General features: G+C 51.2%; 6 protein-coding genes across 6 annotated transcripts; all 6 read left to right on the forward strand.

Annotated features, from left to right (window-relative positions):
- Positions 1–291: 291 nt before the first annotated feature.
- N7443_003720 (electron transfer flavoprotein subunit beta/FixA family protein) lies at positions 292–1279 on the forward strand (the record flags this gene model as incomplete). Its single annotated transcript, XM_056883776.1, has 3 exons — positions 292–345; positions 479–1139; positions 1197–1279. 3 exons carry the CDS (start codon positions 292–294, stop codon positions 1277–1279), a joined length of 798 nt encoding a protein of 265 aa, XP_056742054.1.
- A 1839-nt stretch (positions 1280–3118) lies between these two features.
- N7443_003721 (lipid-binding SYLF domain-containing protein) lies at positions 3119–5299 on the forward strand (the record flags this gene model as incomplete). The annotated part of the gene is made up of 1 exon (XM_056883777.1): positions 3119–5299. The coding sequence occupies one exon, from the start codon at positions 3119–3121 to the stop codon at positions 5297–5299; it is 2181 nt and encodes a 726-aa protein (XP_056742055.1).
- A 1765-nt stretch (positions 5300–7064) lies between these two features.
- Positions 7065–8759, forward strand: N7443_003722 (cytochrome P450; the record flags this gene model as incomplete). The annotated part of the gene is made up of 5 exons (XM_056883778.1): positions 7065–7266; positions 7313–8154; positions 8207–8317; positions 8365–8531; positions 8585–8759. The coding sequence occupies 5 exons, from the start codon at positions 7065–7067 to the stop codon at positions 8757–8759; spliced, it is 1497 nt and encodes a 498-aa protein (XP_056742056.1).
- Positions 8760–9075: 316 nt separating this feature from the next.
- Positions 9076–9657, forward strand: N7443_003723 (YbhB/YbcL family Raf kinase inhibitor-like protein; the record flags this gene model as incomplete). The annotated part of the gene is made up of 2 exons (XM_056883779.1): positions 9076–9217; positions 9254–9657. 2 exons carry the CDS (start codon positions 9076–9078, stop codon positions 9655–9657), a joined length of 546 nt encoding a protein of 181 aa, XP_056742057.1.
- Positions 9658–10558: 901 nt separating this feature from the next.
- cp1 (putative carboxypeptidase S1) lies at positions 10559–12437 on the forward strand (the record flags this gene model as incomplete). Its single annotated transcript, XM_056883780.1, has 2 exons — positions 10559–10687; positions 10737–12437. The coding sequence occupies 2 exons, from the start codon at positions 10559–10561 to the stop codon at positions 12435–12437; spliced, it is 1830 nt and encodes a 609-aa protein (XP_056742058.1).
- A 1059-nt stretch (positions 12438–13496) lies between these two features.
- Positions 13497–14737, forward strand: N7443_003725 (putative DnaJ domain protein Psi; the record flags this gene model as incomplete). The annotated part of the gene is made up of 3 exons (XM_056883781.1): positions 13497–13644; positions 13700–14385; positions 14441–14737. The coding sequence occupies 3 exons, from the start codon at positions 13497–13499 to the stop codon at positions 14735–14737; spliced, it is 1131 nt and encodes a 376-aa protein (XP_056742059.1).
- Positions 14738–14894: the final 157 nt, after the last annotated feature.

The raw sequence follows: 14894 nt of genomic DNA on the forward strand, positions 1-14894 counted from the left end.
CAGGGTCCTGCCCGTTACTGAACGAAGAAACACACAATACGGACAATCTTGGAAGCCATAGACATATGTCAAATAACATTGAACGGCCCACACATGCTCTCCACCAGTAGGCTGTATGTGGTTAACCTCGGCTGGCGCGGTGGTTCGAGGAGGGCTACATTCGGGCCGCGTCGGCGATTTCAAGGTCTTGGCACTCCGTCACCGCAGTCAACTCTTTCTCCGAGATCTCGACACACCTCCAGCTTCTCTCCTACACGGAATTGCTCCAAGCTTTCGACTTCCAAACACATCATGGCTAGCAAGTTGCGGATATTGGTGCCCGTCAAGCGGGTGATTGATTATGCGGTACGAATGAAGCCCCCCTCCATAGCCGACCGGAGATCGGAGCAGCAAGAGCTGCCCGCGACGGATTGAACAGAACCTACTCAACCTCGAAACAGCACAGGACTAACATTGGAATTTACTTGGGAATCTATAGATCAAGCCCCGCATTAACAAGGCCCAGACGGGTGTCGAAACCGCCGGTGTCAAGCACTCCCTGAACCCATTCGACGAGCTCTCCATCGAGGAGGCTGTGCGCCTGCGCGAGAACCACAAGAACAAGAAGAGCCCCATGGAAGTCGAAAACATCCTTGCTCTGTCAGCCGGCGGCCCCAAGGCCCCCGATGTGCTGCGGACCGCGATGGCCATGGGCGCCGACCGAGCCTTCCACATCGATGTCCCCGAGTCGGCGGACGGTGGACCGGAGCCGCTGACCATTGCCAAGATGCTGCGCGGTGTCGTCGAGAAGGAGAACATCAACCTGGTCTTGCTGGGTAAGCAGGCCATTGATGGTGACCAGGGCCAGACTGGCCAGATGCTCGCTGGATTGTTGGGCTGGCCGCAGGCTACTCAGGCTAGCAAGGTTGAGATCAAGGATGAGGCTGGTACCGTTGAGGTGACGCACGAGGTCGACGGTGGTGTTGAGACTCTGCGCGCTAAGCTGCCTTTGGTTATCACCACCGATCTGCGTCTGAACGAACCCCGCTACGCCAGTCTGCCCAACATTATGAAAGCGAAGAAGAAGCCGCTGGAGAAGAAGACTCTGGCCGACTTTGGCGTTGAGGATACACGGCGCTTGAAGACTCTCAAGGTCACCGGTACGTGTGATTGTTTCATTATTAGTTCTGACCTATTTGCTGACTTGCTTTTTCCAGAACCCCCGGCGCGCAAGGGTGGTGGCAAGGTCGAGGATGTCGATGGCCTCATCGGCAAGCTGAAGGAGCTTGGAGCTCTCTAAATGAGGCTCGTGCGTAGTTTCCTAAATTTGTACCGTGTTCTTATACCATCGATCTTTTGTCCCGCTAGACCATTATGTCTTTGCCTGCATCCATTGGATGCTTTCTCATCGCCCATGTTGGCTTAGCATATTTTATGCATTGAGATGATCACCTGAATGAGAAAATACAATTCTTTTTTTTTTTTTTCTCGATTGTTGGCTATTAAGGTATGTATAATTCCTTTGTATTTCCCATGCATCGGGGACTACCTAGTTCGGGGATATTCGGCTGTTCAAATAACATGATGGCTTGAGAAGTGGGTTTCCGTCAGAGCCCCTGCAGGAGTTCTGCATTTGGATCCACAGTCATAGTATAGCTATGGTTTCTTTTCGCTATGGTCGGCATGAGATGTACGTATTGAGGACCTAGCAGGTTGCCTAGACCGTGTTCGCCGAAGAAGAAGCAGAGAAATCGAAATCGAAATTGAGATCGATCTAGTTAGAGAATAGAATGTACCCGTCTACCCAATCGCTTACTAGACACGATTTGGCCGATACTTTTGCCTCATTTGCCTAGAATTCAGCCCATCCCCGTGTTGCCAGCCGCACCAAGGGATGGACATCTCCACTTAGAGTTTGCGCGGCATCCTCAGCCGAGGGATCGATGTCCAACGGTCGCGGTCCCGCCTAACTAGCCGGCGACCCAAGATATTAGGAGTCGGAAAAAAAATCTGTTCAAAAAGTCTAATGTTCCCGAATGGGTTCCAATGTGTCCAATTTCGGAATTCACGGCTGCACGCCAAATGACATGTTCGAACACTAAGGTCCAATTATGCATACCCGGGTGGCAGACGATCACGCTATACAAGGGTTTCATTTGGATGAAGAAGCAAAAAGTCTATAGCCCGATTTTACAGAGCCCGAACAATCAATTTGTAATCCTCCCCCGCCACACAATCTAGATGAAGCGCATTTATGAATTGGCGAACCGGGTGAATCGTACCGTGCCGTTGGGCTGTGTAGATTTGGAAATCGTTGGCAATCCGTGATTACCGGAGTTGCAGGTGGGGCAGTGTGATCTATCGCAGACGAAGGAAGAGGATGGTCAATGGGATATATGGAATATGGCAGTGCCGGTGACGCAGTTGCTGTCGGTTGCAGGTAGAGACTCCACTAATTAGCTACTATTGAACATGTGCAGGAAAGACTCGGCAGTGATGGGAAATAGGAAGAATAGCGTTATCACTTCGAGTGATGACGTCCATCCGCGCGTTCCATGGACAAAAAGCCTGCGATGGCCACGATTCTGGACTTCGACGCCACTCGGCCTGTGCTGTCTTTCCGTCTGACCCGATTTCCACTATAAGCGGCCCTGGTGCCTGATCTTTGGGTGATTCTTTCTCTTCCATATTTTCTAGACATTTGAATTCTCCGATCCTCAACGATCCGCGGTCTACTGTGGTAAGCTTCCTGTTGGTTGGCCACATTCCAACTGTCTCGCCTTTCAGCTTGCCATTAGCCACCAGCCACAGGCTCTCTAGGTGACTGTAGCCTGTCGGGCAGCTGGTATATGGCATCATAGTCCCATCACCAGTGCTAACCAGGTGTCTAGAATACTATCTCGGACCCGTGAGAAGGTTGTCGCAACGCCTTCGCCCCCGCACCGCATTCTCTAGTGGCGACCCTGCCGATCCCGGATTCCAAGAGCAATCCCCCAGCCCGATCATCTCTCTACATTCCTGATCGCATTAAGGAACATTCCTCGGACGTATGCTGTTCGCAGCACACCTGCGTTTCAGATAACGATAGGTCATTGCTCAACTCTTTTCGCATCTTCTGTACACGTCCCACGCCAGCGCCATGTCTCAATCCACATGGGAGAAGACAAAGCGCTACTCGAAAAAGGGCTTCGACAAAGCATGGGACACCGTCGACAAACTGGGCGCTCCCGTCAACCGCCTCTCCAACAAGTTGGGCGCCGAAGCCTTCTGGCCCATGGCCATCGATAAAGAAAGCGACAAGGCTGCGCGCATTTTACGCAGTTTCGTCAAGGATGGCTTCTATGCCGCAGATAACGAGACTGGTACCGATGAGAAGGGCAAGATTAATCGCCCCAAGGGCAAGCAGAGGGTCATCAAGAAGATCCCTTCGAAAGTTATTCAAAATGCCAAGGGTCTCGCCATTTTCACCACCATGCGAACCGGTCTCTGGGTCAGCGGCTCCGGAGGCAGTGGGGTTCTCCTCGCACGCATCGCCGAGACTGGAGAATGGAGTCCGCCATCCGGTATTATGCTGCACACGGCTGGTATCGGATTCCTCGCAGGAGTGGATATCTATGACTGTGTCGTGGTGATCAATACATACGAAGCGCTCGATGCGTTCAAGAAAGTGCGCTGCACTCTCGGTGGAGAGGTCAGCGCTGCCGCCGGCCCTGTTGGTATGGGAGGCGTGCTCGATTCTGAAGTTCACAAGCGACAGTCACCTATTTGGACTTATATGAAGAGCAAGGGTCTCTACGCCGGTGTTGCCGTGGACGGAACCATCATTATCGAACGAACCGACGAGAACGAGAAGTTCTACGGCGAACGAATCTCGGTCACCGACATCTTGGCCGGCAAAGTGCGGCACATTCCCGACGGGGTCAAGACTCTTCACCAGACCATCAAAGCAGCACAGGGCGATACCGATGTCGACGAAAACCTAGTCGCGTCCTCCGGCGAGACGCCCGGCGATATGGAAATCGCAGCTGAAGACGAGCCGCATTTTGGCGTCCCCGAGCCGGACGACCCGGATCCGTACGGAGTGAAGGCGCTGGAGGCTGAGGGCTTGTTCATCCGGGAAGCCGGCACGAAGGTGAGGCCAAGTCCTGATCTCTTTGAGTTCCGGCCCAACCCGACCAGCCCGGTGTTCGCCACTTTCTCGCGGCGTAGCGTCGAGAGCTCGCCGCGGAATAGCTGGCGGACCAGTGTGCAAAGCCACGTTTATTCTGATCGTGGTACCCAAACCGAAACCGATAACGCGCCGCTAACTGCCACGTCAGTGAGCCGAGCATCTTCGCGGAGCGCGAGGGATTCGATGGGTGGTCATGTGGCGAACCGGTGGGAGGACGAAGCGCATTGGGATAATGTGCCGATTCATGGTGGTGAGGTGGAGAAGAAGGACGAGAGAGAGCTTAATGGACCCACCGAAGAAGAGAATCATGCCGTTGATGACGATGACGACTTTGAGGTTCACGAGGTGGCCAACGCGACTGTCACTCAGAAGGCCTTACCAGAGGAAGAAGCCAGCCCTGTTGAGACGAAGCGCATGTCTCCTACGTTTACTCGTGCTCGCCTGGTTTCTATCCCTAAGCGTACTCCTCCACCTCTGCCCCCGCGTCACCCTCGACACACCTGGGGCTCTGGTTCCAGCCGTGAGTCTACCTCGCCGACTGCTCTTTCGCAATCAAGCCGCAGCACCGAGCAGACTGATGCTGCTCTCGAGGCTGCCGAATCCTCAGAGCAGACTATCGAGTCTGGCCCTCTGCCTTTGAGCGTGAAGACTCTACAAACCAACGTCGTTCTTCCGGCCGTGGTGGACGAGGACGATTTCGAGTCGGACTCTGAGCTGCCCGCGGATAAAGACGAGTTCATGTCAGCCAACGGTGACAACGAGGACAACATTGAGGAGAACATTCTGACCAAGGAGCCTACCTTGACGGAGACTGCTCCCGATAACAAGGAAGAGGAGGCCGAGCTTAAGGAGGTGGAAACCGAGCAGACAGATTCTTTCTTGCTACTTGAGACCAACTCAAAGATCGAGCCAGAGACAGAGGAAGAGGTGCCCAAGATCGAAGAAACCTTGACCTCGCTCGGTCTCTCCGACAGGTCCGAAGAGGTTCTGGCCCCCCTCGGTCTCGAAGAGAAGGCTCCTGAGGAGAAGACCGAAGCAAACAAGATCAGAGTGAAAAATGATGAGGCCGAAGAGGCTGCCGAGAACAAGCACCTCGATGTCGATCACAACGACGCCAAGCCTGAAAATATCAGCCCTCTCCTGATCTAAGCATCTTCTCTCGCCAATCTCGCAACGTTTACGACTTTCTCTTCTTATATACAACTTTCATGATACCTCGATACCTCGGTCGGTGTTGGATAGGACGGTTATCTCAGTGGCTGAGATAAAACTACTTCTTCGGAAGGGTCCATTTGTGCATTTTAGCGTCTTTGCATTCAGCGGAGGGATTTAATGGGGTTGGTCCTCTCGGTTTGGCGAATATAACACCCTCGATTCGTGTTTGGGTTTTCTTTCTGCATAATTGATGCATCGTTCAATGTATTACATCTTCATTCTTTTAGATATATTGATCTTTGATTGATAACTTATTGATTTCCAATGTTTGTATTCGAGATCATAACCGCGTTAGGTGGGCTGGCCACGCCTCCTGGTACCTAGATCATCCGTCAACACCGAGACCGAACGTAAATTTAACATAATAACATGCCTTGAGAGAAAAAATAGTTAAAAGGAACGAAGACTTCCCCAGCTGCCTTGCAGTGGTAACCAAATCCTCCAAATCAAGCATCTCACGCAATGGTAACCCCCACATTGCCAGAGCCCACCGATCGATCGATATAGCAGGGTCATCAAACGGCCTACCAAAGTGGCGCACGGTTAAAGCTCGGAGTATTGTTAGCGACAGCTGCAACCCGTGATTCCCACAGCCAGCGCAGCCTCGTGTTGCCTCGAATCCCAGCAGCCCCGGGTTGTCAATGGGATATTGGAGCAGCTTGCCTGTTGCCAACACATTGTATGCTAACGTGAAGCTTACCCAGAGAAAAAGGATGTTCCCCTGTGCAGATCTCAACGTTCTCCTCTTTCATAATAGCTTGAATATCTTAGAAGTGTATTTGCTCCTGATTGAAGAGGTTTAGTCTCTTTGCGATTCCTCCTGGCCCAGTCTGCCCAGTCCATCAAAATGCAGCTTTGAAGTGAAATGGACTAATAAGTTATAAAAAACAGACTTGACTAGAATCCAGAGCTCGCTTCTGTCTTGGCCTCAAGATGGGGTTCCCCAATCTGGAGAAAACTGTATAATTGAAATTCTTCTGGGTCCTATGAATATATATATGTCCCGATATTCCATGTCCCGAAATAGAGTTAGGTTATGCTTAAAGGATTCCCACGGTTCAGCTTCCTTGGTGGCGTCTCAGATAAATTCTTCAGCGAGTTCAGCCTGCTCATTAGGTACTTTTGTTCATGCATTGACCACTTCCCTTTCCCTAGGCCTTCCATTAATGCACATGTGTGCACTACCCCTCTTTTCTCCACCCTGTCATGTAAATATTTGAAACGGGGTGGAATGGCCTACTGTAGTGGTATCTTTTGGCCTTGGCCTATCTCAGGATGGTCATCTGGGGCCGACATCATCGGTGGGTGCTATGAAGCGAGGATCTAGATGCAACGGATCACACTCGCGACTTTCCAGCATCCAATGAAGCTGTTGATGACCCGATCTCGGCATAAACATTAGGCCCAAATTGGCTAGGTAGCACGGTACCAACCTGTTAGCCGTATCTTTTAGTGGATAATGAGCTCCCATCCCGCAACTAGCACCACTTCCCCCAATGCTGTTTGCCAGGTCTTCTCCACACTGCATTAGCACGGCGTCTACCCTGAAAACCATGCAGCCACGATATTCGGTTGTGAATGATTGTGGAGGCGAGCCATAGCGTAAATCGGCCCAGAAGCGAATATTCGCTTTGTCTTTTCCCTCCATCTTCCGCGTTTCTTCCATAGTCCCTACTTGATTCGATAAAAGTGACTAGCTATGACTGGCATCACAACCTTGATTATAGATGGCATTCTGGCCTTTCTCGTCATCAGAAGCATTTACCGGTTGTACTTTCATCCTCTCAGCAAATTTCCCGGCCCCAAGCTTGCAGCTGTTAGCAGTGCGTACGAGTTCTATTACAACGTGATAAAGAGGGGGACATTCATCTGGGAGCTCGAACGCCTGCACGAGGTTTACGGTCAGTCACTCAAAATACCTGTAGGCCATGGTCTAATGCATATCAGGGCCCATTATCCGTATCACTCCGCGAGAGATTCACATCAAAGATTCGAATTATTATGATGAGATTTACGCATCCAGTTTACGGAGGCGAGAAAAAGACGCCGTTGTAGTGGATAAGTTTGACCTTGATGGTTCGGGATTTTCCGCCATCTCTCCAGAGGTACATCGCCAGCGTCGTGCGCCACTAGACCGGTTCTTCTCAAAGGCAGCGGTTTCTAAAATCCAAGACTCGATTCAATCTCGCCTCGAAAAGTTCTGCGACCACCTCCAGCGCGCCTATAATTCCCACAAAGTCGTTTCTCTCGATGCAGGATTCTCTGCACTGACATCAGATATTATACATCAATATGCGTTCGGGTTCAACAGTGGCAATCTGGACCAAGAAGACTTCAACGAGCATGTCAGAGATGGGATTAACGCACTCTTTATGCAGAGCCACATTGCTTTCTTTTTCCCCATCATCTCAACCATTATGAATGCGCTCCCACTTTCGCTTCTTGAAAAGCTCAACCCATACGTTTATGCTCTGGTATCACAAAAAAAAGACCTTCACCGGCGATCAGCAGAGGCCCTTGCAGGGAAAACTAGTAATGGTTCGGTTATTGAGAATATTGCTGGCCCTCATATGCCAGAGCATATGCGCACGCCCGATCGCCTCGCAGCCGAAGGACTGGCGTTGATCATTGGAGGCACCGAGACGACTGCCCGAGCTCTTGGACTTGGCACATATCATCTCATCCGTAATGAGAATATCATGGCTAAACTGCGGGAGGAGCTGCGATCTGTGATGCCCACACCGGAGTCTAAACCTACTTGGAATCAGCTTGAGCAGCTGCCTTATCTTGTACGTGCGTCCTATTGCCCATTACACGAACCAGGTACTTACCAAAGTCTAGTCGGCTGTTGTTTTAGAGATCCTGCGCATCTCTACAGGAATTGCAAGCCGATCGCCTCGTATAGCGCCAACAGAGACCTTGATATACAAGAACTTTTTCATTCCACCGGGCGTGAGTACCTTGAAAACACACATTTTCGAGGGTTCTAACAAATAAAGACACCCGTCAGCGAGACCAATTACTTCGTCCTCACGGACCCAGCTATCTTCCCGGACCCTCACGTCTTCGACCCAGAAAGATGGATGCGTGCTACAGCCAAGGGCGAGCGATTGGACCGGTACCTGGTTAACTTTTCCAAAGGTAGCCGAATCTGCGTGGGAATGAAGTTCGTGTAACCTGCCAGTTCCGTTTTAGAAATTGGACTGACTTGTGATACAGTTTGGTCTATGCTGAGCTTTATTTGATTATTTCGACGCTTGTCCGCCGGTTCGATCTGGAGCTGTACGAGACAACTGACAAGCACATTGGCTTTGCTCGTGACTTTGGCACACCATACCCCGTCGAAGGGAATTTTAATGTTCGAGTTATGGTGACTAGGATTATTCGGGAGTGAGATTGTATTGTGATCTGTCGGGTTCTGCTTCAGCTGGTCTCTGGAAGCTTCACTGTGCTCATTGCTCTCCAATCGTGAATTGGTACCCAGTAGAATTGGACACTAAGGGCAGAATGAATATATTCCACTTGTTAGACAAAGCAGCGAATCATGGCCAGCACAGTCAGAAACAATTGAAGATAAAGCAAAAATGGCAGAAGAAAGTGGAGATACGTCACAAAGTCCGCTTATCTCCGAATGCTTGAGAATGCTTGTTTCTTCGGACAACACTTCTCTTCCCACCGCCCATTTCTCTTCCTCATCAACATCATTCACTATGCCAACCGATCAGCATGTCAGCGCGGCCCTGTCGCTCATCGAGAACGACAAAACTAAGATCCTGGGCCTGAACGTCGGCCCCCACAAGAACGTCCAGCCGGGAGACTACATTCCTCGCGCAGGCACGATCACTGTCACATGTTCTATGTAATCAGGTCACTGACACTCCCACACAGATGCTCAGACTCCTCCCGAGCTCACATTCCAGGGCTTGGATGCCTCTAAGACCTACCTGGTTGTCAGTCTGGATATCGATGCTCCCTTCCCTTCCTGGGGAGTCCTGGGACCCATCCTCCACTGGATCCAGCCTGGCGTGAAGATCACTGAGACTTCCACTCTCGACACCAGTGCCCCGTTCATCGCCAACTATATCGGCCCTGCTCCTCCTCCTGGCAGCTCGCCTCACCGCTACATCTTCTTCCTGTACGAGGAGCCCGCTGGCTTCGAGCCCAAGAAGTATGCTCCTGCCAATGGCCAGACCCTAAGCAACTGGAATCGCATGCGCTACGACCTTGATTCCTGGGCCAAGGAGATCGGCCTGGGCTCTGTGCTGGCTTTCAACTACTTCAACAGCAACTAGATCCGCGAGGCGGTCATGTCGAGGTCGTTTTCCGGTGCCGAGTGACGGTTTTCTCGGTACTCGGGGAGGAGCCTGTGGTTGTTGTATCGTTGCTTTCTTTTCGCTACGGCGGCATTTAATGCTTAGTATTGCTCGACTTAGTCTTAATGGAATCGCGCAAAATTTGCTTTCATGCACTTGCTTACACGCAATAACTATATCACTAGCCATCCTATGCAGGAAACAAAGCTTTTTGATATAGACTTTGATTAAAACGCCGATATTGAACGTATGGTCGAGAAGCTTGGTGCCAAATAAGAGAAGTTCGACGTCAGCAAGTGTACACATCTCATCACAGCCTCCCAGTACGCCGAGATCAAGAAAGGTATGCAAAGCGATGGTGTATCAGGGCTACTGCGGAGGATGCTGCTCAGGTCCGCCAGCGATACTTGTTCCACATCAAGTTCCCCTGAAACCCCAAGTGCCATCCTAGGATGTTTCGATACAATTTCAGCATTAAAGTATAATGAGAAGAACCTGTGTTAGGATTTTGTCATGGTATTGAGCTTATCAGAATGTTTCCTTGCTCTTGTTCTTCATGAAGAATTATGCAGCTCCCGTAGATCTGGATTTCTTGTTTCATACCGGTGGCGGGGATTAGCCATGAGGCTGAAAATGGTATTCGTACCTGTACCTTAGAATCTATTTCCAGCGACTGGTAGTACTATGGTAGTCTATAGGTAAGTGAATAAGCAGCTCTCTGAAGGTACTCCACAGCTTATCGGACGGTTGCCCGCCAATCTCCGGTTCGCGCTTTCCGCTCCACCTGAGCTCCTTATTAAAGCCGATCCCCCGCCATGGATCCATTTATCCTATGAATCCTAGGATTTCTTCTAATCTTGCTCCCTGATTGCTGGCCACCATGGTTCTCAACTGGCTAGCTCTCTCGCTGGCCAGCGTCGCTGCGGCCGAGTATTTCCCGCCCGCGCCAGAGGGTCTGAAGATTGTCAACTCCAAGCATGAGGAGGGCGTCAAAATATCCTACAAAGAGGTGGGTCTATAGCTTCGTTCGTTGTATTTCATGTACTAACTGCGAATAGCCGGGTATCTGTGAAACCACCCCGGGCGTCAGGTCATATTCGGGCTACGTTCATCTGCCTCCAGGAACACTGGAGGATGTAAATATCGAGCAGAAATACCCCATTAACACCTTCTTCTGGTTCTTCGAAGCTCGCCATAATCCGAAGAATGCCCCGCTGTCCATTTGGATGAACGGCGGACCTGGCAGTTCGTCCCTGGTCGGTCTCATGCAGGAGAACGGCCCGTGTCTAGTAAACGCAGATTCCAATTCGACCGAGCTCAACCCGTGGTCGTGGAACAACTACGTCAATATGCTGTACATTGACCAGCCTAATCAGGTTGGGTTCAGCTACGACGTCGCCACAAACGGCACCTTCGACCAGCTTGGCGCCGGCTGGAATGTGTCAAAGTGGGAGCATGGCGTCCCTGTCCAGAACAACACTTTCTACGTCGGCACGACTACTAGCCAAAATGCGCAGGCATCGGCAAACGGTACGGAAAATGCAGCTCGATCGCTCTGGCACTTTGCGCAAACTTGGTTTACCGAGTTCCCTCATTATAAGCCCCACGATGATCGCGTGAGCATCTGGACAGAATCTTACGGCGGTCGCTATGGACCAGCCTTCACTGCATTCTTCCAGGAGCAGAACGAGAAAATTGAGAAAGGCACTATCGCCGCTGCCAGCGAATCTCACTACATCCACCTCGATACCCTGGGGATTATCAACGGCTGTGTCGATCTCCTCGTACAGGAGCCGACATACCCCAAGATGGCATACAACAATACCTACAACATCGAGACAATTAATCAGACCGTCTACGAAAATGCCCTAGATGCATGGAGTCGCCCGGGCGGGTGCAAAGATCTGATCATGAACTGCCGTGCCCTCGCAGCAGAAGGCGACCCCCACATGCACGGCAATAACGAGACAGTGAACAAGGCATGCCACAAGGCGGATAGCTTTTGCAGCAACCAGGTTGAAGGTGCTTACGTTACGTATTCAGAGCGTGGCTACTACGACATTACGCACAAGGACCCAGATCCGTTTCCACCGTCGTACTTCCTAGGATACCTCAATCAGAATTGGGTTCAGGGCGCGTTGGGCGTGCCGATCAACTATACCGAGTCCGTTGACAGTGTCTATGTTGGCTTCTCATCGACAGGCGACTATCCTCGCTCAGATGTGCACGGCTACATCGATGACATAGCGTATGTGCTTGATTCCGGCATCAAGGTGGCTCTCGTTTACGGTGACCGCGATTACGCATGCAACTGGATCGGTGGCGAGGATGTGAGTCTGCTTGTGAATCATAAGGAGGCAGACGGTTTCCGTGATGCGGGATACACACCACTTCGAACGAACAAGACATATGTCGGTGGCCAGGTCCGCCAACATGGCAACTTCTCTTTCACTCGCGTCTTCGAAGCTGGCCACGAGGTCCCCGCGTACCAGCCAGAGACCGCGTATCATATCTTCTACCGTGCTCTTTTCAACCGCGATCTGGCTACAGGCAAGGTTGATACCGCTCGCAACAAGTCATACTCTACTGCTGGCCCGGATTCAACTTGGACCATCAAGAACGAGGTGCCCGAGAGCCCGGATCCGTTGTGCTACATTCTCGCCCTGGAAGCGACCTGCACGGATGATCAAATTGCCAGTGTTGTTAATGGCACGGCGGTTATCAAGGATTGGATTGTTATGGATGAGGCATCACATTAGATAAAGATCACAATTCAATGAGGCTTGTCATTTTTGTACTATAGAGTTTATGCACTAATCTAGTATTTCAACCTACCCTATACCTAGGTACTCGTCACATGTTATAGATCATCGAAGCTGGTTTGCCGTAAGATGCAGCTGAACCTCAGTGAGCTGAGATAGATCTTCAGGCTTCGGCCTTGGCCCCACGCTTGTAAGTCTCTTTGTCTTACACCCGGAAGATCCCTTGTAACAATCCTGATTCTCAGAACCTTCCTTTGCCTAACTCTCTTATCAATATCCCCTCTTTCTCCCTTTCTCACTTGCTCTCTTTCTTTGTTCTTCCTCGATGGAAATTGACGAGTTTGATTTTTTTTTGGTGGAACTGGACTATGACAGAAAAATAGAAACCCACCTTATCCAAAGACAATATAGTCTCGTTGGTCATCTGGCTACTGTCCATTCACAGGGTGAAGTTACCACTATTTACGATGAAGTATGCACAACCTTAAAAGTGGATCATGACATAATCGTTGAAGTGGGGCTCCCGTCGATGATGTCGTGGATCGCGACACTGCCAATTACTCCTCTGCCCGCAAATCCCTTTGCATACGCATAAAACCACTTAGTAGCCAAGTTAGTATCGGCATATTGATCTAGAGTCAGTCAGAATTAAGATCACACTATAGATCAGCGTCCACGGGCACCGATACGACGGCACGGAAGCTTCTCGAAGCTTCGATGCTTAACCTGCAACGTCACACGTCACAGACACCTGGAGACCATCAGGTGGGATTCAGGTTTCTTTGACCCCCGTCTGCAGGGATAACCCTTTCCTTTCGTACTACTCCCGTTTACCTCTCACTCTCGCTCTCACTCCCCACCTCGCCTCGTGCTATATCGCCCGCATCGCCACTTCCACCTCGAACCTTCTACGTCATTCGAGAAGGCACTACCCACATCGAGGGATCCATCCTCTTTTTTGACAGGACCCTAGCTTTTTAAGCCTGCAGACCCCATCTCTCGCGCCCGTTTTGCCCCTCTGGTGCAAAACTCAATTCATCCACATCACAAATCACCATGCCAGTTGAGACTAAACTGTATGACGCCTTGAGCGTCAAGCCTGAAGCGACCCAAGATGAAATCAAGAAGGCCTACCGCAAAGCGGCCTTGAAGCACCACCCCGACAAGAACAAGGACAACCCGGCTGCTGCTGAGAGGTTCAAAGGTATGCACATTCATGAATCAACCCCACTTAGATCGATTACTCACTCTTCTTACAGATGTTTCCCAAGCCTACGAGGTTCTCTCTGACCCCGAAAAACGCAAGGTCTACGATCAATTCGGCCTCGACTACCTCATGCGCGGTGGCCCCGCGCCCTCTCCCGGCGGGGCTGCTGGTGCGGGAGCTGGCCCCGGTGGGATGCCCGGAGGATTCAACTTTGGCAGCACGCCAGGCGGCGGCAATTCGCGCACATTCCACTTCTCCACTGGTCCCGGTGGAAGCAGCGGCTTCCGATTTAGTAATGCAGACGACATCTTCCGCGAGTTCGCCAAGGCCGGCGGCGGTAGAGGAGGCGGCGGCGGCGGCGGCGGCATGAACAATGGCTTTGAGGATGACGACATATTCTCTATGCTCGGAGGCATGGGTGGGATGGGTGGCGGTGGCTTCCGCAGCCGTCCATCTGGCGGAGGATTCTCATCCAAGGCCAACCGTGCGCCTACTCCTGAACCGACGGTTGTTGAAAAAGACCTGCCTATCACACTAGAAGAGACCTTTAGTGGTGTTACCAAAAAGGTGAAGACGAAGAGCAAAGCTTTTGACCCGAGCGGCAAGCGCACCGTTCAGGAAGTTACTCTGGAGGCAACCATCAAGCCTGGTTTGCGCCCCGGCTCGAAGATCAAGTACAAGAACGTGGGCGACCAGGAAGAAGGCGGCCGCCAGGACGTGCACCTGATCGTGAAAGAGGTATGTTCATCCCATTGAAACCACACACCAAGCCCGATACTAACATTGATGACAGGTACCGCACCCAACTTTCACTCGCAAGGGCGACGACCTTGTCACAAGTGTCGAACTTAGCCTCAAGGAAGCTCTGACGGGCTGGGAGCGTATTGTGAAAACGATCGACGGCAAATCCATCCGCGTATCCAAGCCCGGACCAACACAACCAGGTCACGAGGAGCGGTATCCTGGCTTGGGAATGGTGATCTCTAGGAAACCTGGTGAGCGCGGTGATCTCGTTGTACAGATCAAGGTCAAGTTCCCGACCAGTCTGGACTCAAACACCAAAGAAGTCCTCCGAGATCTGCTTCCTTGATTTTTCTGATTGGCATACATGGCATTAATTTGAGCGTTTTTCATGGGAGATAATGATAGCAATGATTTTTACTGGCGTTGGGATGGTCAAGGTCGCGTCATTGTTGGTGTACATAGTCTAAACCACTTTGGGGAATGCGGAGAAGCACCTCAACTTG

Source organism: Penicillium atrosanguineum, assembly GCF_028827265.1.
Source record: "Penicillium atrosanguineum strain IBT 20685 chromosome Unknown utg000003l_segment0_segment0, whole genome shotgun sequence".
Lineage (NCBI taxonomy): Eukaryota > Fungi > Ascomycota > Eurotiomycetes > Eurotiales > Aspergillaceae > Penicillium > Penicillium atrosanguineum.